The sequence below is a fragment of the Tripterygium wilfordii genome, chromosome 13, assembly GCF_013401445.1.
Source record: "Tripterygium wilfordii isolate XIE 37 chromosome 13, ASM1340144v1, whole genome shotgun sequence".
In the NCBI taxonomy this organism is placed as follows: Eukaryota; Viridiplantae; Streptophyta; class Magnoliopsida; order Celastrales; family Celastraceae; genus Tripterygium; species Tripterygium wilfordii.
The window spans coordinates 164,648-187,436 of NC_052244.1; the positions used below are offsets into that span (position 1 = coordinate 164,648).

Below are 22,789 nucleotides of genomic sequence, written 5' to 3' on the forward strand. Positions count from 1 at the left end.
CAAGGAAGGATTGGATTCAGTGTGGTGATAGGAATACAAATTATTTCCATAGGAAAACTTTGCAGAGAAGGCAGAATAATCGGATCCTAATGCTTAGGGATGGCGATGGAAAGTGGATTGAGGATAGTAATGCATTGAAAGAATATGCCATAAATTTTTTCCTTAATATTTACTCAAATCCTGGTGAGCATTATATTCCTTATTGCTTGACAGGTTTCTTCCCTACTATTCAAGATACTGATTGGATGAGAAGGGATAGAATGGTGGATGACCAGGAGACACGGACTGCTGTTTTTGATATGAAGCCTATGAAAGCCCCAGGCGTGGACGGATTACATGCAATTTTCTATCAAAGTCAGTGGAGTGTGGTGGGCCCTTCTTTATGCAAGTTGATCAAGGAAGTTTTTATGGGTAAAGAGGTTCCAAGGGATATTAATAAAACTCTGCTAGTCTTAATTCCTAAGAGAGAGAACCCGGATTACTTGAAGCTTTATCGTCCTATAAGTCTCTGTACAGTTGCTTATAAGTCGATAACAAAGATTATAGCGAACCGCTTGAAATTGTTGATGCCTCATCTAATCAGCCCGAATCAAACAAGCTTTGTGCCTGGAAGACATATATGTTATGGATAATATAGTTATTGCTCAAGAAGTTATCCATTCAATGAGGAAGAAAAAAGGCAAGAAGGGTTGGATGACGATTAAGGTGGATCTTGAAAAAGCCTATGACATGATTAGGTGGGATTTTATTTTTGAGACTTTGGTGGAAGCTAGGCTGCCTGAAATGCTTGTTAGAGTGGTGATGGAGTGTATTACTAGCCCAACTATGCAAATTCTTTGGAATGGGGAGCTAACTAGGGAATTTATTCCTACACGTGGAATTCGACAAGGCGACCCTATTTCTCCGTATATTTTTGTTCTTTGTTTGGAACGTTTGGGGCATGGTATTACTCATGCAGTGAATATGGGCCTTTGGAAGCCAATAAAACTTGGCCGACAAGGAATTCCTCTATCCCATTTGTTCTTTGCGGACGATCTTCTCCTTTTTTCCCAGGCGAGTATGGACCAAGCTCTCGTCATTCATGAGGTTCTCTCAAGTTTTTGTAGAAGCTCTGGACAGCGAGTGAGTAATGATAAAACTCAAGTATTTTTCTCAAGAAATATTGGTAGTAATGAAGCCAATATATATGTTAAGTTCTACTTTGGGTTTCAATAGGACGAATAACTTGGGTAAATATCTAGGAATGCCTTTGCTTCATTCAAGGGTCTCCATAAATACTTATAAAGAAATTCTCGAAAAGGTCTCCAAGCGGTTATCAGGTTGGAATGCAGTGGGGCTTTCTTTGGCTGGTAGGGTGACTCTAGCTCAATCAGTAATTCAAGCTTTACCGAATTATGCTATGCAAACTACAAAGATTCCAGTAGCAATTTGTGAAAAGATTGACAAGGCTTGCCGCCATTTTATTTGGGGAGGGACATCAAGTCGGAAAAGCATGAGTTTAGTTGGGTGGGAGTCGGTTTGCAATCCAAGAATTAGAGGTACGTGGTTTAGGTTTGAAAGACTTGAGAAGCATGATTGAGGCCATGATTATGAAACTAGGATGGGGAATTATTACTAGGCCTGGTAGCCTATGGGTACAAATTTTGACCTATAAATATGGTGTTAAGAATGATTGTATTTATGGAGAGTTATCTGGAAGTAATAGCTCCTATCTTTGGAGGAGCATAAAGGGGGTTTGGAATAATGTTAAAAGAGGGATAAGATGGGCTTCGGGAGATGGTACTTTGGTTCGTTTTTGGCAAGACTGTTGGGCCACAGATGATAACCTCTGTTTAACTATGCTATAGGGCCAATTCAGTCAGACATACTCAACAACAAAGTTTGTGATTTTGGCAATGATGAAGGAGGCTGGAGATGGGAGTTGTTTGCTAATTTAATACCACATCATTTTCTTCTTGTTATTGCAGGAATAAAGCCACCCACAAAAGATGGTGGTCCAGACAACATTTTTTGGGGCTTCTCAAAAAGTGGATCATTCACAGTTAACTCAGCATATAAATGCATGAACGAACAATACTGGAATAAGGAAGAAGATATGTGGAATATAGTGTGGAAATGGGCAGGACCTGAACGAATTAAAATGTTCCTTTGGTTAGTCTTGAAAGGGCGTATTCTTACTAACAAGGAATGAAATCGCAGACATATTAGTAATGAAGTTAACTGTGCAAGTTGCCTTGTGGAGCAGGAGGACATTTTGCATGTGCTTCGTGATTGTGCTTTAGTTCGACAGTTTTGGAATAGGTTTGTCCCCTTGCAATATAGAAGGGAGTTTTTTTTCTCTGAATTTAAAGGATTGGATTATTATGAACTGTTTGAACAAGCTAAATGTTCCGTGTAGTTCTGATTGGTGTTGTGTTTTTGCGGTGGCAATATGGCGGTTATGGTTCTGGAGAAATCAGTGTGTCTTTAATGGAGTGAAAGGGTGTGTAAACCATTGGGTGGAGGATGTTATTAATAGGTCTTTTGAAATTCTTAGAGTTAACAGTACTCTTGGGGACCAAAAGTGGACAGGTAGCAAGGTAGAGAGGCTAATAGGATGGAGACCACTGGATGTCTCATGTGTCAAGCTTAACACAGATGGGGCTTTTAGTTCATTCACAGGGCTAGCAAGGGCAGGAGGGCTGATAAGGGACAGTCATGGACAATGGATAGGAGGTTTCGTTATGAACATCTGCAAATGCTCCATAACAGGAGGGGAGTTGTGGGCAATATTTCAAGGTAAGTTTTGGTGCTAGTTTGGAATAAGGGTTTCAGGGATGTTAAAGTGGAAGCTGATAGCATGTGTGCTTTAAGGATCATACATAAGCAAGAAAGGGCAGCCAACATCCACCTTTCCTTGCTTCAAGGTATTTGGGAGATGTTAGCAATGAATTGGAAAGTTGCTTTTGTCCATGTTTATCACGAAGGCAATCGAGCAGCAGACTACCTTGCTGGAATTGCTGTAAACTTTCCCCTTGGATGTCATCAACTGGACCAGTCACCAAATGAGCTTGTTACTATAATGATGCAAGACTGTATGGGAGTTTGCTTCCCTAGAAGTGTAGTTGTTTAGTTCTTTGTTGAACTCCTTTTTTACCAAAAAAAAAAAAAATTGCTTTTGTAGACTCATAAATATATATATTATAGTGTGGTTGGAAATTGGAAATTGGAAATTGGAATTGGAATTGTTGCTTTCATTGAGATACTCAATGATGTTAGGAATGGTCCAAATGGTTTTGAAAAATGGCAGAGGTAGGTTAATTGCATGTAAAGCCAGTGTCTGTGACCCGGCATCTAATGTATGTGTGCATTTGCTTGCATACATGAATAATAATGTCAACTGGTAGGTGGCATCTTTATGAAATCTTGATTCAGTTTTTTGAAATAATACTCCATGCATATCCAGTCTACATTTGTTGCTTTGGAATCATGCATCTCTTCTCTAATTTCAAAACATGAATTATATTTTCCTTTGGGATTTATATATGCTGTGCGTGTTAGATGTTGGACCACGTCTTCTTTCCAAACACATTGGTTCACCATTTGAAACTTACTCGCCTTAATTTCTTTTCCTACAATTTGCAGCATCCTGTTCCGGAAAGCAAGCCATATTCCCATCCCCATCTGCTAAAATCATTTTCACAAGTGTATGTACGGTACGGTTGTAGCAACTATTTGTTCTAGCAATTATTATTATTTTGTTGTGGAATATAATATAAATAGAGGGGGACCGAAGCAACCATATTAGTCAAGAGACCTCTCAGTCTCCACAAAAATTTTGAACCCAACACTTGGCTGGCTGGCTGGCTGGCTGGCTGGCTGGCTGGCTGGATGGTCTTTACACTTGACAAATCAAATCTTAATATCTCATGCATGCATCGTTTGATTAATTGAACACTATATATAGTACTAATTTTCTCTACCTTCAATTTTCTTAATTTCTCGTTGCCGGCTTAACCTTATACGCAATTAATTCTCATTGAAAGCCACAAGCCTTTGTTACATTATTTTATTTTATTTTACAATTAAAGTCTGGTCAAGCGATTATATTATATACTCCATGTGCGTATCATATAAATAGTGATTTTATTGCCTGCATAGTTTGATTAATTCAATTGATCAGCTACTTTTCTCTCTTAATTTCGTGTTGCCTAATCTTACACGCAATTAATTCTCATTGAAATCAACAAGTTTTTGTTACATTGCTTTTTCTTTTTCTTTTTTTCTTTTTTTACATTTGAAGTCTGGTCAAGTGATTATATTATATATGTGCTAATGTGCGTATCATATGATATACACACACATGGATGTGGAGGCTACGCAGCTTCTTAAGAGTGACAAAAACATTTAGTACAAAAAGTTATAACAAATACAAGGAGAAATCTTTAAATTAATAAACTTTATATATTTTGAGATTTATGTCAAATATATTTCTGCCATGACGAAATTGCATTGGACGAACAAGACGTTGATGACGAGGAAGAAGAAGAACAAGTACCAACCCCAACAGACCCCGTCGTCGTCCCTAAGAAAAGGTCCGAGAGGTGATTGACCACGTCTTCAGGGGCAAATCTGACAAATGACCCCAAGTTCCTCCGCCTCTGCGTATCGTAAAATCGTCTGTAAACCTCCACCACCTTTCTCGCTAGGGACATCTTCATCTCATCCCGCAGTCTCGGGTCCGATACGACGCACGAACTCTGCTTCCGGCAAGCTTCTTGGAAACACAGGTTGAATCTCTTGAAACGCTCCTTGGCTTCCTCTGCAGATACCGTCGCTGTTGGATTCTCAGGCAGTGACTCCATCACCTTCCCCCACGCAAGCCTCTCGTAATTCGCCGAGAACTGTCTCACCTTGGCTTCGTGCTTGGCGATCCACTCTTCACCGAGCAAGTAGGATATGTTAGATGTGTGGACTCTAGATACCACATGCTGGAGATTGTTTGCTAAGAAGAGATACGACATTGACACGTCCTTGTAATGCTTCGCTTTGCCGTCGAGCTTGCACACAAAGACCAAAATTAGCCAAGCGAACCGCAAGGAGATCGTCGTCGCTCCAGATTCATCTGAATGATCTGGACTGTCGAAGTAAAATTCCGGTGAGGGTGATTTCGCTGGGGGTTGCCAATCGGTAATGATGTCAGGTAGGACGTTACTGTAATCGGCGAGGAGAGAGACGTAATTCATGGCATAGACAGTCAGGGGATGGACTCCACCTCCGGGAACCACTAACTTCGATGAGTCCTTCTGGATAGTTGCTTCGAAATCAGATAGCAATGTACGAACCGACTCTCCAAGCTTTATTAGTGAAGTTACTGCTTGTGATCGGACGGCCGAGGTCGATTCAAAGGAGAAGATCGATTCAATCTCCGGCCAGTTCTGGGCTATAGCAGTGTACATATCAAGCACGCCAAACATTTTATTTTCCTGTGATTTCTTGGATCTAGCAACAATCTCCGGAAAGCCAAACAGAATCGTTGCTCCGTGTGCAGATATTTCAGCAAAGCATGATTCTTTGATGGAATCAGAGACGGCGAAGACATGATCGCAAAGAATTCTCTCTCCCTTGAAGAGAGTCGTCATTGAGATCTTTACCGCCTCCAACCAGTTCTTGATTCTCAAGTCTAAGGTGTGCGAGTCCATTTTGTTGATCTTGGAAGAGCTAACTCGCTCGATGCCCAGCCTGTAAATGCCTTCGTCGACAATGGACTTGCGGATGATCTTGTAGATGCTTATACACTCCTTGGCATAACCTGAGGAGATCATGCACTCCGCAATTGATCTCAAATCGGCCATGGCAATAGAGGACACCTGTTCGACTTCCGAGATAGAATCAGCGGCCGCGCGAACATCATCCTCCGGTGAATCATCGTCTTCGTAATCGGAGGTGCAGGACCTGCTGGTGGAGGCCCGTGAGGAGACAGATTCTGGATCCAAGTGAGCACGGTTCATGGAGAGAATCTGGTAGAACTCCTTCTGCAGTCGCTTCATAGCGATCTGCATCAAGGTTTGAGCTTGGACGAGTATGTCGGAAGCGGAATCCTGGGGCTGGGAGGCTAATAAATGCATGGCCTTCTGAAGGTCGTTGAGGCACTTCAAGAAGAGCATGGCCTCTGTCTTGTTCTCGTAGAATAGAGAAGTGACGTTGGCATAGGCGGAGGTCTCAGGGTTCCATTTGGTGATCATGGAAGCAGCAGCAGCGATGGTTTGGTCGATCATGGAGTCTGAGAAGGTAATGCGGGGAGGAGTAGTGGCAGCGGTGGATAGGGAGGAGGCTCTGAATGGTGACTTGGATGGGAAGCAAAGGCTCCTCATCCCTCCCTTTAGTAATTATAAACTCAAACTCCCGTCTCTCTCTCTCTCTCTCTGTAGACTGTACGTGTTGTTGTTGTTGTTGTTGTTGTTTGTGGAGGGTTTTATATCTATATATATATATATATATATATAGAGAGAGAGAGAGAGAGAGAGAGATCAATGAATAAGACTATAGGAGAGTTGGATGGTGGGATGAGGGAAGGGGCTATGACTTTTTGAGTGGTCAGAGAAAATAATTGTGGCACAAGTAATTTGACTTTTTCATGAATCGAAGCCAAATATTTGGCTTTAGCGATAAGACTAACTCAAGAGTCCCTCCCTCTACCAACAAGTTGTCTGAAAATGGTGGATTTCTTTCGTCTTTTTCTTTGTTTCTTTCTTCTCCAGGGAAAAAGTCCAGCATATTAATTAGCGCTTCTGAATAAACACAACTAGAGAGTCATGTTGTTTGACATCAATATCAATGTCATCTTTGGAGGAGGGTTTATTAGGGAGGTCTATCACTAATTTAATATATATGGTGAATCTAGTTATCGTTATGATTTTGTCCTCTAATTTATTTTTATTTCAAACATAATAAAGATCCTTATTATATATGGTTTCTTTACTATTCAGTTTTTCTTAAATTTCTATTAAATCATATTTTTTTTAAGGGTGAAAAATTCGTGGTATTCTAATCTGACATCTGTTTGTATATGTATATATAATATACCTATTCCAAGTTGAAAATTGAAACTTAATTTTCACGAGATTATTCTTCAACTTCCAAGTTCACACGTGGAACATATAAACTTGAAAACTTCTAAATTAATACTCGTGTTTGAAAAAAAAATTGTTTGTATACATTCCCATAAATCAACTATCTATTTCAAATTATGACGAAAAAAAGTACCTTCATCAATCATCATAATTCTTGTATTCATCTATATTCCAGTCATATGTAGCCAAAAAAAAAAATGTCTAAAAAAAACCCTTTTTTGATCCATTTAAAACATGGTCATATTGAATCTCGTCCTACCTAATAAACTTCAATTACATTTTCTTGTCACACATGCACCATGCAATTACAAGATATTTATCCTTGGGAGTGGATCCAAAAAAATTTGTTTGAAGTCATAGTTGAATCTAGAGACTAGGACCTCTTACAACAAAAGAAAAGAAAAGAAATAAAAATACGTCATTTTCAAATAACACGTTAATATTTTAATCGTGTGGTTAATTAGTTCCTATTATTGTTGATTTCTCGCGCGCCAACTTTGATACAGACATAGGCCCAAATAATTGGGCCCATACCAGCCCGATTCAATTTTTTAAAATAAATTTGGAAAAAGAGGGCCGTGAATGAAAAAAGTACATCATGTACAGTCAATTCCGAATGAACTACGTTAATAGCCGTTGGATTCTGAGTACCAAATCCTCTCCTATTTTTAGCAAAAATGTTAGGCATCCCAATAATTCATCTTGTCCATTGATTGATGTAAGTGTAGGGGCTTAAAAAACTTAGTGACATGTCAGTCACTAGGATGATTGGGATCTCATTTACTAAGATCCCTATCACTTTTGTATTTTTAGTTCATTTCAAGCTATGTAGTGTCTACACACGACACGATGTAAATTCGAGAAAATTGGTTAATTATATTTTTCAACTCCAAAAGATATGTCTTATTACGATTTAGTCAGTGTAAGCCGATGTGTTACGGACTTATTCACTGAATGTTTGGAAATGAGACAAAACATTGACCGAACATATTTCAACAGTCTCCGGCAGACTTCCTGCTCATCTGGCATTAAGCCAACAATTCTTTATCAACAAATACTTATGTGACAATATAAACTATTTTTAAAAAACTAATGTGGCAAAATTAGATGCAGGTGAATGAAATGACGTCATTCATTCATTTGTGCTTAAACAGTTCCAAAATAGTCATGGAAAGATAAAAATAAACATGGTTTGATGTGAAACATTTCGTCCATCTCCCTTAAAAACACTTGCGACACAAACTTCTAATAAAAATAAGAAATGTTGTCTCAACCTCCAACTGAAACATTCTCCTACCAATCCTTTGGCCTCCTCGAACTTGTCGTCAACACATCAAAGTAATCGATGAAGAAGGAGATGGTATCGACGGTGTGTTTGAAATTGACGTTCGACATGAGTCACTGGTGAAACCCAAGAACAGTACGTCCGTCCAGCATCTAGGGAGAGATGAAGTACCAATGAATGTGGGAGTGATATGAGAAATTGAGGTGAAGTCTTTCTGAGTACGAGAGAGAGAGTCTGTGTTGGAGAGATTTACTGGATCTAGGCTCAAGGTTGCTGTTCTTAAAAGGACAAAGACCTGGAGAGAAATTACAATTTGGGAGAAAGACATGAGAGTTTGAAACAAAAAAGAAGGATTTATTTTATTTTTATTTCAAAAATAAAAAATATCATATAATGCCATGTAAGCATACGCTAACTATTTATACTGTCCATAAACATTTGTTGACGAAAATTTGTTTGACTTATTGCCACATCAGCAAAAAAATCTGCCCGGATGGGCGTTTCTTTTCATTTCCACACATTGGGTGATTAAGCAGTAACAAATGAGCTTATGATGATGACTGAATCGGAACAAGTCCCGATTGTTGACAAAGTGGGGGTGGTGATCTCTTAAGTTGGAGCCGAAAGGGCGGGTGGGCAGGGACATAAAGGGATTGGAAGAAAGAAAGCCTACGCATCTGATTCCATGATAAAAAATAAAAGAACTTGTGAAGGAGAAAGAGACTTTGTGGTTCATCCATACAGAGTGAAGAAGCAAAATTCCAAATCGCCTTTTATTTTATTTTTATCTGGCAGCATTTGTTCCATTAGAAATTAGAGAATCAGAATAAAATGGACATGGTCCCGAATTGAATTATTAAAGCTCCTTTTCTATGCATCTTTGGCTACTTGATGTTTACATTTTTATCTCCGTCTCTATTCTTCTCTTTCTTTTTTGGGTCTTATATTAAGGATAAATGTTTAGGGTGGGTTATTGTGGAAGATCTTGTAACCTTTTATTGAACCGTTGTTCTGTCTCATCCGACTACAAAATTGATTTCATAAACAGAGTCTCTGCAAAACGTTTAATAAGTAGGCCATGGACAACTGTGCAGGCATTTACTTGCAAATACTACGATAGTTGTTGTTTTCTATGAAATCCTGTTAATTTTATTGAACTAGATAAGCGCATTTTATGGTGACGCTCACATGCCCAGTACAAAAAGAAATTGGTAAGGACAGAGACAGAGTACTCTGTTTTTCCATTTTCTTGCTTGTCCATTTTCAGTAACATACAAATTAGCCATTAAATACTTTTTCCAAAAAATATATAAAATTTATGTAACGAATGTCATAGAGATTGCAACAGAACAATTTCCACCAAATTTTAAAAAGAAAATGAAAAATAGCTATGCTTTAAATTCCCGGAATCACTAGACTTTATGTAATGTTATTGCGAGGAGTTGAATTTGGATCCGAACATTATTAGCTTACATAATCGGTGTTTAGGTGAAGGGATAAATAAAACACTTGATTGGGTTCTCTCTCTTTTTTCTCTACCCACCACTCAAATGAGTTTACAAGCATAAAAGCAGAACAGGCAACCTTCTCTGGAGCTTCTTTTCTCCCTCTCTGTCTCTCACATACCCAGATTCGCTAAACCACTTGTACTAGTTCCACTACCATTGACACGAAAGGAATAGACAGACATGTTGTGCACATCTCAAGCTTCAACAGCCATTTGCTTCAGCATGGATGAAGCCTCCTCCTCCTCCTCCATTCAACTAGGTGGTCGTGCCATCGACCGCCACAACCCCATCATCCGAGATCAAAAACGACTCACCAGAAGAGGTGGCCTCCCCGCAGCACCCAGTTCCTCCCCCTCCGCTCAGCCACCCATTGATCCCAAGAAGAACTCAACAACAAGACCAAAAAATAATGATCGTAAAGGCAAGAAAAGCTCCTCCTCCAATAAGCCAAAGAGCACTTCTGATAAATCAAGTAGTGGTAGTGGTAGTGGTAGTGGTAAGGCACTTGAATATCATCGTTTGATTGCTCCTCCTCTTCGTGACTCGTCCAGATATCTGTTAAGCGAGACTGCCTTCTTTGATGGGTTATCGGATTTTGACCCTGTCTTGACTATGGTTCCTGCTGAAGCTGAAGCTGAACCCAATAAGATTACTAGTGTCAGTACTGAAGCTCTCTCTAATCCAAATGAACAGATCTCTTCAAAGCCCTCATCTTCCCAGTCAGACAAGTCTTCTCCTCCTTCTTGTTCTACTTCTTCAGACCAGGTATTGCTTTATGATTCTGATAAATTACATTACAAAATCTTTATTTTCTATTTTTACATGGATGTGGTTGCAGGTGGTGGTGTTGAGGGTGTCCCTGCACTGCAGAGGCTGTGAAGGAAAAGTGAGGAAACATCTATCCAGAATGAAAGGTAACGCCGCCCATGAGACCAGACCACCACCTATTTTCCCTTCTGTTTCTCAAACATTGCAATTTGTCAAATATTTACAAGACTGCCATTCTTTTTTATCTCTTTCCTTTATTTCGTGAGTATTAAAGAGAGGCCCATAAGCAGAAGATAATTAAATGGACGGGGCCCGGATCATAGCCCATGACCAGAAGATACATCATCATTTATGTGTTTGTGTTGTGATAATTGTGTTTTTGTGAAATGGGGTTTAACTTATGAGCAGGTGTGACATCCTTCAACATAGACTACGCAGCAAAGAAGGTGACGATTATTGGGGACATATCACCAGTGACTGCCCTGGCAAGCGTCTCCAAGGTCAAGAGCGCACAGTTCTGGACAGCTTCCGCTGCCCAAGCCCAATCGTGTGCTTCTAAGAAATAATTAACATGAAGTATTTGTGGGTTTAGAGAAATACTACGTACTTATGTTTACTGCATACTTGCATAGTTCATAATCTTAATTTGTAGCTTACAACTTAGAAGGGACATAGCAAGGGTTCTTGTTTCAAGGGCTTATTGTAGATTCTTTGATCCAAAGAGGATGAGGACGGATGAAAAGATTTGCGTAAGCTTTCTTGTTTCGAGGGCTCTGCTTGTTTTCTTATTATTCCAGTATCTCCTTCAGGACAGATGAAAAGATTTGCCTATGCTTTCTATATGTTATTTGGCTTAATAGTACAGTTCTAGACTCTACTATGTACATCAAACACTTTATCTTAACGAAATGTAGTTGAAAATGATTGATTTCAAGGATAATGTTCCTTTATTTGCGAATAATGCACAATAATAAGCCACAATCCCACCAGACTTTCTTCCACCTCCATCTACTGAAAGCTAAGATTAATAATTTAAGTAAAATTAATTGACACTGTTGCACCTATAATACTACACTACAGTCAACAGTTTTCTTTCCTTTTTCTTTTTTTAAAGAAGCTTCAGGTTGGCATAAGAAGCTAAACAATACCTCAGTCTCAAACAACAAAAGATTAAAATCCAGTGGTAGACCATTTAAGATCTGCTGAAGGTCGACTCCATTTGGGTTCAATCCAAAATGAATTTCCACGAGGATTACCACAGGTGTGAGGGCAACTGCTCTTGTCCCAAAAATGCCAACCAACAAGTTTATGACCATCTACTGATGCACAGCATGCACCTATTGGCAGGGTATCCACCCAGAAAATACCTCCTTCTCAGTTCTCTCTGCATTCTGCTTTCTTCCTTTGCCAGGGGGTATGGTAATGATTTTCTCACCCTTTTCCGTTGAAAAGACAACCTGCAATGACTTCTCAAGCAACGCTTTTGCCACAAGCCAATCTTTAAAATCTTCAGGTTTGCGCTGTGGTATAAATCTTCCATTGAGCAGATTTTCTTCTTGGGTTTCTTAAGAACATGAGCCAAAGTGATTCGGTTGTAAATTGCAGTGGGCGGCAAATTTTTGACACCAAACGCCAGTCCTTACAAACAGCACGAAAAGAAAGATGATCAGCAATGGTCAGTTTCTTTCCTATCAGGACCAGGACGTGATACGGTAGATCGACCAGCATCTCATAGCATGAACTCTTTTTGCTGCATTCTCCATCTTCAATAGGATGCTTTTCTATAACCCAAGTCAGTGAATCACCAAGGGGTTTGGGATAAAAAGTACCTAAACATTAAAATAAAAATAATATTGGAACGTACAGTGGAGAGGTTAGCTTCATACTATTAGGAAAAAGAAGTTGGTTCCAGTTACAACTATATAAACTCTTCCTAACTTTGTCTTTGCAGATTCATGTATTGTAGCCTTATTTGGATTGCTTCTTCTTTTTCAACAAAAAGAGCCTATCATGACGAGAGGTTATCTGATATCAGCAGCAACAATTTATTATACAAAATGGAATTGTCAAATCCAATCTATAACCCTTTTACTATTACTACAGAGTGAACTAATGAAGAGTAGTTGAAGAAAAAGCAACTAATTCATCGCAAGAATAAAGCTTTTCCACCACATAATGATAATTAATACCGTCTGATAAAGCAATACTGAAGAATGGGATGATAATAATGAAAATTAAATAAGAGAGAACATATATATTATTATTGAGTTATGCAATACAATAGTGTAATTAGGTGAGCTAAATGGTCGTGGACGTACCCTGACAAAGCTTAAATTTGTTGTAGATCGGGTTGAAATTGACGACTCTCCCCTCCTGCATTCAGTTATAGACTGAAAAATCACGCAAGGAGAAGCGATCGGGTTGCTAGATGGGTGATGGATTGGGTAGGGAGACTGTCTAGGGCTACTTCTGTTCTTTTGGGATTTGGTAATTGTCGATTAAAAGGAAATAGTTGGTTAATATTATTATTGTTCGTAAGTAAATGGGGGTTGGGAAAAAGAACCAGAACCAGAATTACATCATGGGCTTTATTTGCATCATATTTCTATTTCTATCCATACATTTGATCCGATATACAATGCTTACAGACCAAAGCCCATCAGCGGCCCATTTGCAACTTCTCTTCCTATGCTTGACTGACAACATACTCTATAGTCTATACACCCGCCGGCTTCGTAGGGGTTATAACTTGTTCTCTTCTCCGAAAGGACGTCTGAAAGGCAATTGAAGCCATGGCCATAGCCGCCGTCATCTCTCTATCCATCACGCCCTCCCAAGCTCTCGGCTCTCTTCCCCACCTCAACACCCTCCGATCTCTGCCTTCTTCTTCTTCGTCCTCGTCTTATTCGACTCTTCGTTTTAGTTCTATCAGATCGAACGTTTCTTTGAGGAGCACCAACTTCCAAGTGCGTGCATCGTCAATGAGCATTGAAGCTCCCGGTAGAGTATCACCGGCTTCGTTTCTTGACAAAAGAGAGACCGGATTCCTTCACTTTGTTAAGTACCACGGCCTAGGCAACGACTTCATTCTGGTAATTTTTCTATTCCCATCCTCGAATGCGTATAGCATAATGAGAAAGTTTAAGCCTTCAATCAATCAAATTTAACACAGTGACATGATGCTATTGATGCGATATATAGGATGAAACGAAGTAGACTTGCATGTGGGAAAAAGTATGTGAAATTGAAAATGTTTGAGCCTTCACCCAGTTAAACTCAATGCGGTTGTTTACCTTAGATGAGTTTTTTTTTTTTTTCTTCAGCAAGTCTTCTCCTTGCCAAACACTGGACTCAACGACAAGATTTCAACTGATTGGTTAATTTTCCTTCGTTGAAAGTACAAACTTTCTTTCATAAAACTGTGTTGAGCTTTTGGGTGTGACTATTTCTGTTGTTCAAATGACGTGCTCATAAAATTCGAAGATTTCTGAGAGCAATTACTGTGCTTTCACTTGCATTAGTTGCTGATTCTTGCTTTTTATGTTAGGTTGATAATAGAGACTCAACAGAACCTAAGATCACTCCAGAGCAAGCTGTGAAGTTATGCGATCGCAACTTTGGCATTGGTGCTGATGGAGTGATATTTGCCATGCCTGGAACTGCCGGCACCAATTATACGATGAGGATCTTCAACTCTGATGGCACCGAGCCAGAGATGTGCGGTAATGGTGTTCGATGCCTGGCCAAATTCATTGCTGAGCTCGAAAATTTACAGGGGAAGCAAAGGTTTACATTTCATACAGGAGCCGGTCTAATTGTTCCTGAAATTGAAGACGATGGTAGGGTTAAGGTTGATATGGGGGAACCTATACTTAAAGCATTGGATGTGCCCACGAGATTATCTCCAAATAAAGATCAAGCTGTTGTTAAATCTGAACTGGTCGTAGACGGAGTTACCTGGAATGTGACTTGTGTTAGCATGGGAAACCCTCACTGTGTGACCTTTGGGATCAAAGAAGGACAGGTGCGCCTTTTGATACTCGATTGAAAACTATGTGATTGACCTTGAATTAGACTGTAAAGAATATTTCCTTTTGATTTATTTCGTGTTTTTATTGTGTAAGATTTGTAAAAAAAAATACAACCACAATGAGTGAACTGTTCTATTTTTAAGCTGCTGATTATGGTTTTATCATTAAGTATAAAGTGTAAAGCATACTAAACTTAAGGCACAGGTTCATGCGTTGCGACTTGTTAGTTTTTCAAGATTAGAATGAACTGAGGAGGACTATGGATGGTTAATAACTCAAACTAAGGGTGGTAGCGAATCTAACTATTTCAACCTAATTTTTTGCAGTCCAATAGAATTGATAATATTTTGTATCATTTCTTTTGTCAGTGCTCCACAGTGTCAGGCTTCTTCTTCATCCTTGTGACCATGCCACACATATATTGGATAAAGAGATTGATTGTTGTTAACATCTTGCCATTAGTTGTTTGTGTTACTGAAATTCCTTCAATCGCTATCTGCTTGCAACGAAGCAGAGCTTGCAGGTTGACAAACTAAATTTAGCTCAAATTGGTCCCAAGTTTGAGCATCATGATATGTTCCCAGCTCGAACCAACACAGGTTAGATATATCTTTGCATAGAGTTATTATTGTGATTGGAATCAGGAGCAAAACTAATTTTTTTTGTCAGCTTATCTTTCTAGACAATGGAAGTTAGTTTATTTTATCTGACTTACCATACACCAAGTAACCTGCAGTAGTTAGGTTGTTTGTATGCTGTCATAAGTAAACATTATAGCTACTATAATCATATTAAATTGACAGTTGGCTTTCAATTTTCAGAGTTTGTGCAAGTTTGCTCTCGTTCGCACCTAAAGATGCGTGTTTGGGAGCGAGGGGCAGGTTGGCAATTTATACAGTAAAAGTTTATTTTTTACCTTGTGGAATATCTTTACTTCGATATGTGCTGCTTACACGATTTTGCAAACGTGCAGTATTCCAATGTTAGTTCCATGTTATCTTGCAATAGACTAACTTCTTCTTTGTTTGGATTCACTCATTTATTCTTCAATATAGGAGCAACGTTGGCCTGTGGAACTGGAGCTTGTGCAACAGTTGTTGCGGCAGTCCTCGAAGGTCAAGCTAACCGAGTAAGTTCATGATGTGATGTGTAGAAATTGTTACAAAATAGCGACGTAAAACATTCAGATGAAACTGAGATATCCCAACTTCTGGTATTACAGAATTGCACGGTTGATCTCCCTGGAGGGCCACTGGAGATTGAGTGGAGGGAAGAAGACAACCATGTGTACATGACAGGCCCAGCTGAAGTAGTATTTTATGGATCAGTGCCCCTATGATTTGCCTAAGCTCAGTCATCTTTCGTTAGAGTGGCGTTAATTATTTGAACTGATCTAAAACCGTAGATCATTAGTATTTTGAAGCCTTATTTATGTCAAGTAAGTGATGTTACAATTACTTGCACAAGACTGAGAACCAACTGTTGCTGAGTTTTGAAATGATTAGTTAATGTTTGGATTGGTAAAAGAATGGTTTTCTTTCAATTTATTTCTTTAGTTATGTAATGCACTTATGCCTACATATAACATATGCAGCAGTTGCCCTTTATAACATTTAAAAAAGATTCCTGATTCAGTCATAAAAAAACATCAAAAAAAGCCGTAGATATCCATTTTCGCATGAACTCATCATTCCTTCCTAGAAAACTACAATGGGAGTTGGAATGATCAACAGGGAATTCAGCTAGCACAAGAAACGATGTTACGCTTCATTGATAGAGCAAAATACATTTAACAAATTCAACTCAAGGAAAATCGAGCTTAAGACATAAACATCGTTAAGGAAATCAAAGAGTTACAAAGTTTGTCCTCAAACACCAAATAAAATAACAGGAAACTCCCTAATACATAATAACTCTCTTAAGATATATCGAGATTCTACCATTCACACCCAAATTGTTCAGTAGCTGTAAAATAGTGATAGGAAGGTCAATGCAAAGCACCAATCATATAATAACAAATTAGTTTTTCCCACTACAAAAGGTTACCGAAAATGCACCCCCCCCCTCCCTCTTTCTGCCCCCATATTCCACCTGTTTTATCTAAGAACCACAGCAAGCTGATTTTTGAGCAGCTTGAGAAGCCCCTCCTCCCTGGTCTGGCTGGTTTATTTTTATTGTCTGAGGCTGCATAGACAATACAAGTGCTGTTTAGAACATAACATGTTAAACAAGGATGCTAACTCAGCAATATTTATCAATGAATTCTGACATTAATTCATGGACAACTCTAGTTTTGCTGAATGAATTACGTCTTGCCGAAAGGCAGACATGAAGGGAGGCTTGCAACAACTCTTACCTCAGCCTTGGAGTCAGTATCTGCAAGTCTCTGCTTAATATCCCGAGCTATTGAAAAGAAAACCTCCTCCACGTTTAGATTTGTCTTTGCACTCTGTAATACAAAGAATATTCCACATATAGAAAGATCCATTCGTTTGGAACAAGTCATCTCAACATCAGCAATAGCTTATACTTACAGTCTCGAAGAACTTAATGCCGTATTCATCAGCAAGAGCTTGGCCCCTGGAAGTAGGAACAGCCTGGAAAGTATCTCAGCAAACTTTATCTTGTGCATGCACAAACGCGCACACACACACACAGAGAGAGAGAGAGAGAGATAACTCACCCTTTTGCTTTCGTCCATGTCAGCCTTGTTACCCACCAGTATCTTGTTGACATTGTCAGAAGCATGTTGTTCAATGTTACGAATCCAATTCCTGATGTCTTTACATGAAAAGTCATGTAAAAACATTGCCAAGATTGATAATAATATAAAGAAGTCAAAATTCACCATTGGTAAATATGTCTCAATAATGAATAATCAACTTCAAAAGAAATAACGAAATCCAAAATTTTCAAAACTCAGTGCAGGTGGTAGGAAAACATAGATTCAATCACGAACGATGATAGCAATGAAAGAAGTAATTACTATTGAAGGATGACTCATCGGTAACATCATACACAAGCAAAATACCCATGGCTCCACGATAGTAAGCTGCAGGAAAAGAAAATAGTTATGCAACTGTTGGAAAACCAAATAAAATAGGGAAACAATACTGCAGAAACAGAAATGAGTAATAAACAAGACTAGAGAAAATGATTTCTTATGTTACTCCTTTATGCCAACCACATAATTTAAAGGATTATGCATTGTGGGTTGCCAGGGAAGAAAACTAAAACCAAAGGAATAAAGAAAACCACATGGGAAGTTCATTAAAGAAGAAGATGCCACGGGCAACAGTAAGCTATACAAACATTCTACTAAGCTCATTCACCAGGTCTTAATAGATAATTAGATACTCATACAAGCTTCTAAAGAAATTGAAAATGATTTTTTTCTTTTTCTTCTCTCTCTCTTTTTTTTTGGAAAAAAGAAGTCATATTTTTTCCAAAATTCATGCAATCTTATATCTATCAACAGATTATAAAATCATATTAATTACTTCCCAGGTCAAATGTCCATACAAAAAAATTGAACTCTTATTTTCATGTTAAGAGGGAGGAAGCAGGATAAGAAATTTTGGGAAACTTCAAAGTCATGGACGCAAGGAGAGAGAACATGGAATGAGTACAAAGTGTTGTTTATGTAATCAGTGACACAAGGAGAGAGAAGACTGTTTGAATGCAAGAAAACTATCAAAGTAGTAAAAGAAGAATGATGACACACCTTATGCCTTTTGGTCTAGCAGAATGGTAAATGCTAACGAGGAACTAGTTTTTAACATATTAGGATTAAGAAGGAGATCAAAACCTTTTCAAATGACGAACATTAAAATGTGAGCTTTGACAAGAATAGCCTTCACAGAGACATTGCACCAAACAGTATTACCTTACTTTCACTATCTCACTTTCCTTTTAAACCACATAGATGCTTAATGAATTCATTGAAGGACTCTTTAATTTCACATAACAAGATAGGACCACAACTAACCAGTGGTAATCGTTCGGAACCGTTCTTGACCAGCAGTATCCCAAATTTGCAACTTGATGCGTTTTCCATCAAGATCAATGGTCCTTATCTTAAAATCAATGCTGCCAACATTATGTTCACCCACAATGAGATCAGAAAACGCTCAAGCCAAAAAAGAGCAAATGTTGCCTAAAATACACCTACCCAATGGTTGTGATAAAACTAGTAGTGAAAGAACCGTCTGAGAAACGTAGAAGAAGGCAACTCTTACCAACACCTGCCCACTCACATACAAAACAAAATATAAATAAATAAATAAAAAGATGCATCAAATCCACCCAAAAAAAAAAAGTTAACCCACATGTCCAAGGCAATATAAGAAAGACCATGTGAATACAATTCAGTCATCTAAGATAAATTAACTCGTACAACAAAATTTGGTTAGATAAGATGTGGCAGGTCTAAGGAAGACAAGGGTCTTGAATATCTCTATCTTTTTTTATTTGGAATGCAAAGGAATTTTTATTGAGGGGCACCAAGAGAATGCAACACAGAAAGCAAAATACAAGTACAATGAATACCGAGAATACAATAAAAACAGAAAAGGTACTACACTACATCAAATCTTCAGAATTTCTAAAAACTTTATGCAATCCATTGATAACCAAAACCTGGTCATATAGAGCCAGTTATCAATGAATAGATCTATATCAATAAAGGTAAACAACTCCCGTACACAAGGCTTCCGCAGCGGGCATGGTTGGGGGCAAACAGGATATAAGCAGACCCCACATAATATGTGAAGAGGTTGTTTCCAAAAATTGAACTTGTGACCTCTATATTGTAAGCAACATATGACATTCCATCGACATGGGTTTATGTCATTGATCCTGCTCTTTTTTTTGAAGGAATCATTGACCCTCCCCTTGACCACCATAGTGATCAATTAATAAAGAATTATATGTATGTGAAATGTTTGACTGTTAGTGACAGTGTAGCATTAGACAAAATTGAGTGGAGAAAGAGACAACACACATATGAATCTTGTTATTTTGTTTAAGGATTCAAGATGCCATCCAAAAATATTTGGGTTAAAGCTTAGTTGCAATAGAGGCGACCAACATGGCATGATCACAAGGTATCATTTATTTTAATAAGGGATCCTATGATGTGCAATATGTGGACTCAAGCGATACACAACAAATGAAACTATTTAAGTCATATTTTCAAGAAAAAAATCAAGTCTTAGGATTGCAAATATCCTACTATAGTTGTTAAGAATCTTATAAAGACGACCAATTTCAATGTAATTTTTAGAATGGATAATATCTTGAAACATGTGATCCAAGGAGAGTGTTTTGTGGGACAATATGCAAGTGTAGGTCAAATAATATATATCAAATGTCAGCCACGACATAGGCATTCTAGTTCAAAAAATCACAAAATATATTTGTCGTAGGATAATGGCTATCAGGCGGCCAGCATCTTATTAGCTAGTTCAAATTATTTATTCACGCACAGTGCATTGGTATAAATTTATCAAGAGAAAACTGAATGTAGAAAATTTCCCACTGATTATAAATGAATAAAATAGATCCAAAGTCCATGGCATAGCAGGAATGAACTACGATCAATCAACGACTATCAGGTGTTGTCACTATGTACTTTTCTTCTTTGCGTTGCTCGCTCTAGGTGCCCCTTAATAAAATTTCTTTTGCATTAAAAAAAAAGTCTGACAAAAATACTCATCATAATCAGAGAAACACTGGATTTTGACCCAATTATGAAGATAAAACACCACGCAGCCCAGAGCCCCAGACCATTTAAAAAATACAAGTGGCACCTATTTATCCTTCAAACTTCAACAACATCCTGGAGCAGTTCAGATATAGTGCAATATGATAACATCAGTCTTGCAATCTCAATTCATTCTTCTCCAATACAAATATCAATAATAAAATCACAGAGGTCAACGTAAACATAAATAACAGGATCCAGAAATATCGAATACAATTGTACATAACGTACAAAAACTTGAGAATCAAATACTGCGGTTATTGCTGGAAATGCACATGCGTCAAATCCAGGAAATGGAGATCACACAAGCATTAGCAAATTAGAAATACGTGTAAGCATTATCTGCATGCACATCATCAATAAAAGCAATAACATTATCCAAGTAGCAGAGTCAATAATCAGGCAGAAAAGACAGGATCACGTTCTTCCTTAAGAGATCATGATACAATAGACGAAGAGATTGCACAGACGTAAAATCATACCGCTATCACCAATCAGGAGAAGCTTTATGAGGTAATCGTAATCAGCTCGAGCTCTTGGAGCAGCCATTGAAGAGCGAAAAAACCCTAGAGAAAATCCTCCCTCAATAAACGAACAAATGAATAGAAAACGAAGAAGATAGTAGAATGAAATCGGTAAAAAATGAAATACCAGATCAGGGAAGAGGACAGCAAGATCTACCAAAGGAAACGAGAGAGATCGTCTCTACAACGTCACCACTCACTCGTCGGCCGTTGAATAATTATGATATTCAACAGAGAGAGGGGGGGAGAGCGAAAGAGTGTGAAAGCAAAATAGATCCAGCAAATAACAAATAGGTTACGAGCTCACTTTAAGACCGTTGGATTATATATGTATAAATAAAGATCTGAGTCGATCGGACGCTCAGTATTTAACTCTTCGATGGGAGTTTGAAGAATTATAAAAGAAGAGGGCAGTGGAGGTTTCCCTTTTTGTTAAAAAATATGTATAAGCCAAGACAACAACACCACAATATTTGTCTATTCCAGTTGATTCATTCCTATTATTTGAGCTGGACCAACCTTATATATATATATATCTAATCTGTATGTAGATATATATATATATATATATATGACAAGTGCGTATGAATTGGTCAATGAATAAAGTGACCATTAATCTGACGCGCTTACGAAAATAAGCACTAGTTTGATGTATTAAACAAACCTGTATCATAAGTACCCATAAATCACATTATTTGGTTTTGCTTAATCGACGTGTATAAAAAAATTGTATGTAATCGTACGGTACCTTGAGCAGCTCAGCTCATGAGTCCCTCCATTTCACTTGCACAATACATTTACGAGGCTTTTGACCTATGAAGGTGACTCTAAAGAAATTAGTTGGATATGAAAGTTGAATCCAAAATTTTATTATTTTTGATAAAGTTGATCATTATTCGTATTATGTCCCAAGAAATGTAAAGTCATACCGGTTTTATCGGGGCTTGGTAAACCATCTCGAGCACTCATGAAGTTGGGATCACATGTATGGCCTAAAATGCATGGTGGGAAATAACAAACGAACATAATATGTTGGTATGTGGACATTCTCCAATTTTATCATAAGGTTTGATTATTCAAGGACGTTAAGTCTATTATCCAAACACTGACAAACTTATAAGATAATTTGTTTTTCCAAATATGAACTCTACCAAAGATAGCTTATGTGAAAGTTGAAAGCGAAATTATACTTTCATTTAAATATATATCAACATATATATTACCCTTTGATAGCATCATGGGATTATTTCAAAATAATTTCCAACAATGATGGCAATGCAAAGGTTTCGAATGTTACAAAATATAAATATATTTTCCTGAATTCTGAGTTTGAGATTATCGCAGCACTTTTGTTATAATTAGTGCATAAATTAAATAGTTTGTTGTGATTTATTAGTCCATTACATAAGCGCAGAGTGGAACGGTGAGAAATGGAGGCTGAGTTAATAACCGTGGGAAATAAATGAGCTGTGATTGTTTGATAGAGTCAGAGGCCAGGAGGATTGAAGAAATTAATGTCCGTGAAATTTACCAGACTCGGTCACTTTATTTTATTTCTAGAAAAATATGCTGCCTCACCACTCAAAAGCCAACCCAAAACGTGTAAAGAAACAGAAAAAGAAGACCTTTTTTTAAAAAAAAATATCAAACGATTTACGCCTATATGATGATTCATTTTTTGTTTTTAGGACAACACCATTTTTGTTTTTTATTTACAGCATAAATAATAATAATTTACTTTTCTTTTAGTTTATGACAAACAAAAAAACATATATTTTTGGGAGTGGCAAGTGAACG

At 37.9% G+C, this 22,789-nt stretch overlaps 5 protein-coding genes across 5 annotated transcripts; 2 read left to right on the forward strand and 3 right to left on the reverse strand.

Moving 5' to 3' along the window:
* Positions 1 to 4,349: 4,349 nt before the first annotated feature.
* On the reverse strand, positions 4,350 to 6,436 carry LOC120013940 (exocyst complex component EXO70H1-like). The gene has a single exon (XM_038865925.1). It carries the CDS (start codon positions 6,351 to 6,353, stop codon positions 4,461 to 4,463), a length of 1,893 nt encoding a protein of 630 aa, XP_038721853.1. The 5' UTR covers positions 6,354 to 6,436; the 3' UTR covers positions 4,350 to 4,460.
* Positions 6,437 to 9,804: 3,368 nt separating this feature from the next.
* LOC120012118 (protein SODIUM POTASSIUM ROOT DEFECTIVE 1) lies at positions 9,805 to 11,441 on the forward strand. Its single transcript, XM_038863396.1, has 3 exons — positions 9,805 to 10,670; positions 10,744 to 10,819; positions 11,082 to 11,441. The coding sequence occupies exons 1-3, from the start codon at positions 10,086 to 10,088 to the stop codon at positions 11,237 to 11,239; spliced, it is 819 nt and encodes a 272-aa protein (XP_038719324.1). The 5' UTR covers positions 9,805 to 10,085; the 3' UTR covers positions 11,240 to 11,441.
* Positions 11,442 to 11,692: 251 nt separating this feature from the next.
* On the reverse strand, positions 11,693 to 13,171 carry LOC120012119. The gene is made up of 2 exons (XM_038863397.1): positions 12,992 to 13,171; positions 11,693 to 12,502 (listed from the first exon to the last, which is right to left on the reverse strand). Exons 1-2 carry the CDS (start codon positions 13,050 to 13,052, stop codon positions 12,183 to 12,185), a joined length of 381 nt encoding a protein of 126 aa, XP_038719325.1. The 5' UTR covers positions 13,053 to 13,171; the 3' UTR covers positions 11,693 to 12,182.
* Positions 13,172 to 13,386: 215 nt separating this feature from the next.
* Positions 13,387 to 16,247, forward strand: LOC120012869 (diaminopimelate epimerase, chloroplastic-like). Its single transcript, XM_038864407.1, has 6 exons — positions 13,387 to 13,765; positions 14,221 to 14,697; positions 15,219 to 15,303; positions 15,526 to 15,585; positions 15,760 to 15,833; positions 15,927 to 16,247. Exons 1-6 carry the CDS (start codon positions 13,466 to 13,468, stop codon positions 16,041 to 16,043), a joined length of 1,113 nt encoding a protein of 370 aa, XP_038720335.1. The 5' UTR covers positions 13,387 to 13,465; the 3' UTR covers positions 16,044 to 16,247.
* Positions 16,248 to 16,447: 200 nt separating this feature from the next.
* LOC120012870 (ras-related protein RABE1a-like) lies at positions 16,448 to 21,380 on the reverse strand. The gene is made up of 9 exons (XM_038864409.1): positions 21,120 to 21,380; positions 20,951 to 21,034; positions 18,876 to 18,948; positions 18,693 to 18,793; positions 17,691 to 17,756; positions 17,388 to 17,485; positions 17,239 to 17,301; positions 17,061 to 17,153; positions 16,448 to 16,888 (listed from the first exon to the last, which is right to left on the reverse strand). Exons 2-9 carry the CDS (start codon positions 21,015 to 21,017, stop codon positions 16,805 to 16,807), a joined length of 645 nt encoding a protein of 214 aa, XP_038720337.1. The 5' UTR covers positions 21,018 to 21,034; positions 21,120 to 21,380; the 3' UTR covers positions 16,448 to 16,804.
* Between the last annotated feature and the right edge of the window lie 1,409 nt (positions 21,381 to 22,789).

Excerpts from the sequence above, each read along its gene's own strand:
- LOC120012869 (XM_038864407.1), top strand. The coding sequence starts at position 13,466 with ATGGCCATAGCCGCCGTCATCTCTCTATCCATCACGCCCTCCCAAGCT. Across the intron at positions 13,766-14,220 it reads TAGGCAACGACTTCATTCTG|GTTGATAATAGAGACTCAAC; the intron begins GTAATTTTTCTA and ends TTTTTATGTTAG. Across the intron at positions 15,834-15,926 it reads TCGAAGGTCAAGCTAACCGA|AATTGCACGGTTGATCTCCC; the intron begins GTAAGTTCATGA and ends CTGGTATTACAG.
- LOC120012118 (XM_038863396.1), top strand. The coding sequence starts at position 10,086 with ATGTTGTGCACATCTCAAGCTTCAACAGCCATTTGCTTCAGCATGGAT. Across the intron at positions 10,671-10,743 it reads GTTCTACTTCTTCAGACCAG|GTGGTGGTGTTGAGGGTGTC; the intron begins GTATTGCTTTAT and ends ATGTGGTTGCAG. Across the intron at positions 10,820-11,081 it reads ACATCTATCCAGAATGAAAG|GTGTGACATCCTTCAACATA; the intron begins GTAACGCCGCCC and ends ACTTATGAGCAG.
- LOC120012119 (XM_038863397.1), bottom strand. The coding sequence starts at position 13,052 with ATGCAGGAGGGGAGAGTCGTCAATTTCAACCCGATCTACAACAAATTT. Across the intron at positions 12,503-12,991 it reads CAAATTTAAGCTTTGTCAGG|GTACTTTTTATCCCAAACCC; the intron begins GTACGTCCACGA and ends TTTAATGTTTAG.
- LOC120012870 (XM_038864409.1), bottom strand. The coding sequence starts at position 21,017 with ATGGCTGCTCCAAGAGCTCGAGCTGATTACGATTACCTCATAAAGCTT. Across the intron at positions 17,154-17,238 it reads GCATTAAGTTCTTCGAGACT|AGTGCAAAGACAAATCTAAA; the intron begins GTAAGTATAAGC and ends TTTGTATTACAG. Across the intron at positions 16,889-17,060 it reads ATACTGACTCCAAGGCTGAG|CCTCAGACAATAAAAATAAA; the intron begins GTAAGAGTTGTT and ends TTGTCTATGCAG.
- LOC120013940 (XM_038865925.1), bottom strand. The coding sequence starts at position 6,353 with ATGAGGAGCCTTTGCTTCCCATCCAAGTCACCATTCAGAGCCTCCTCC.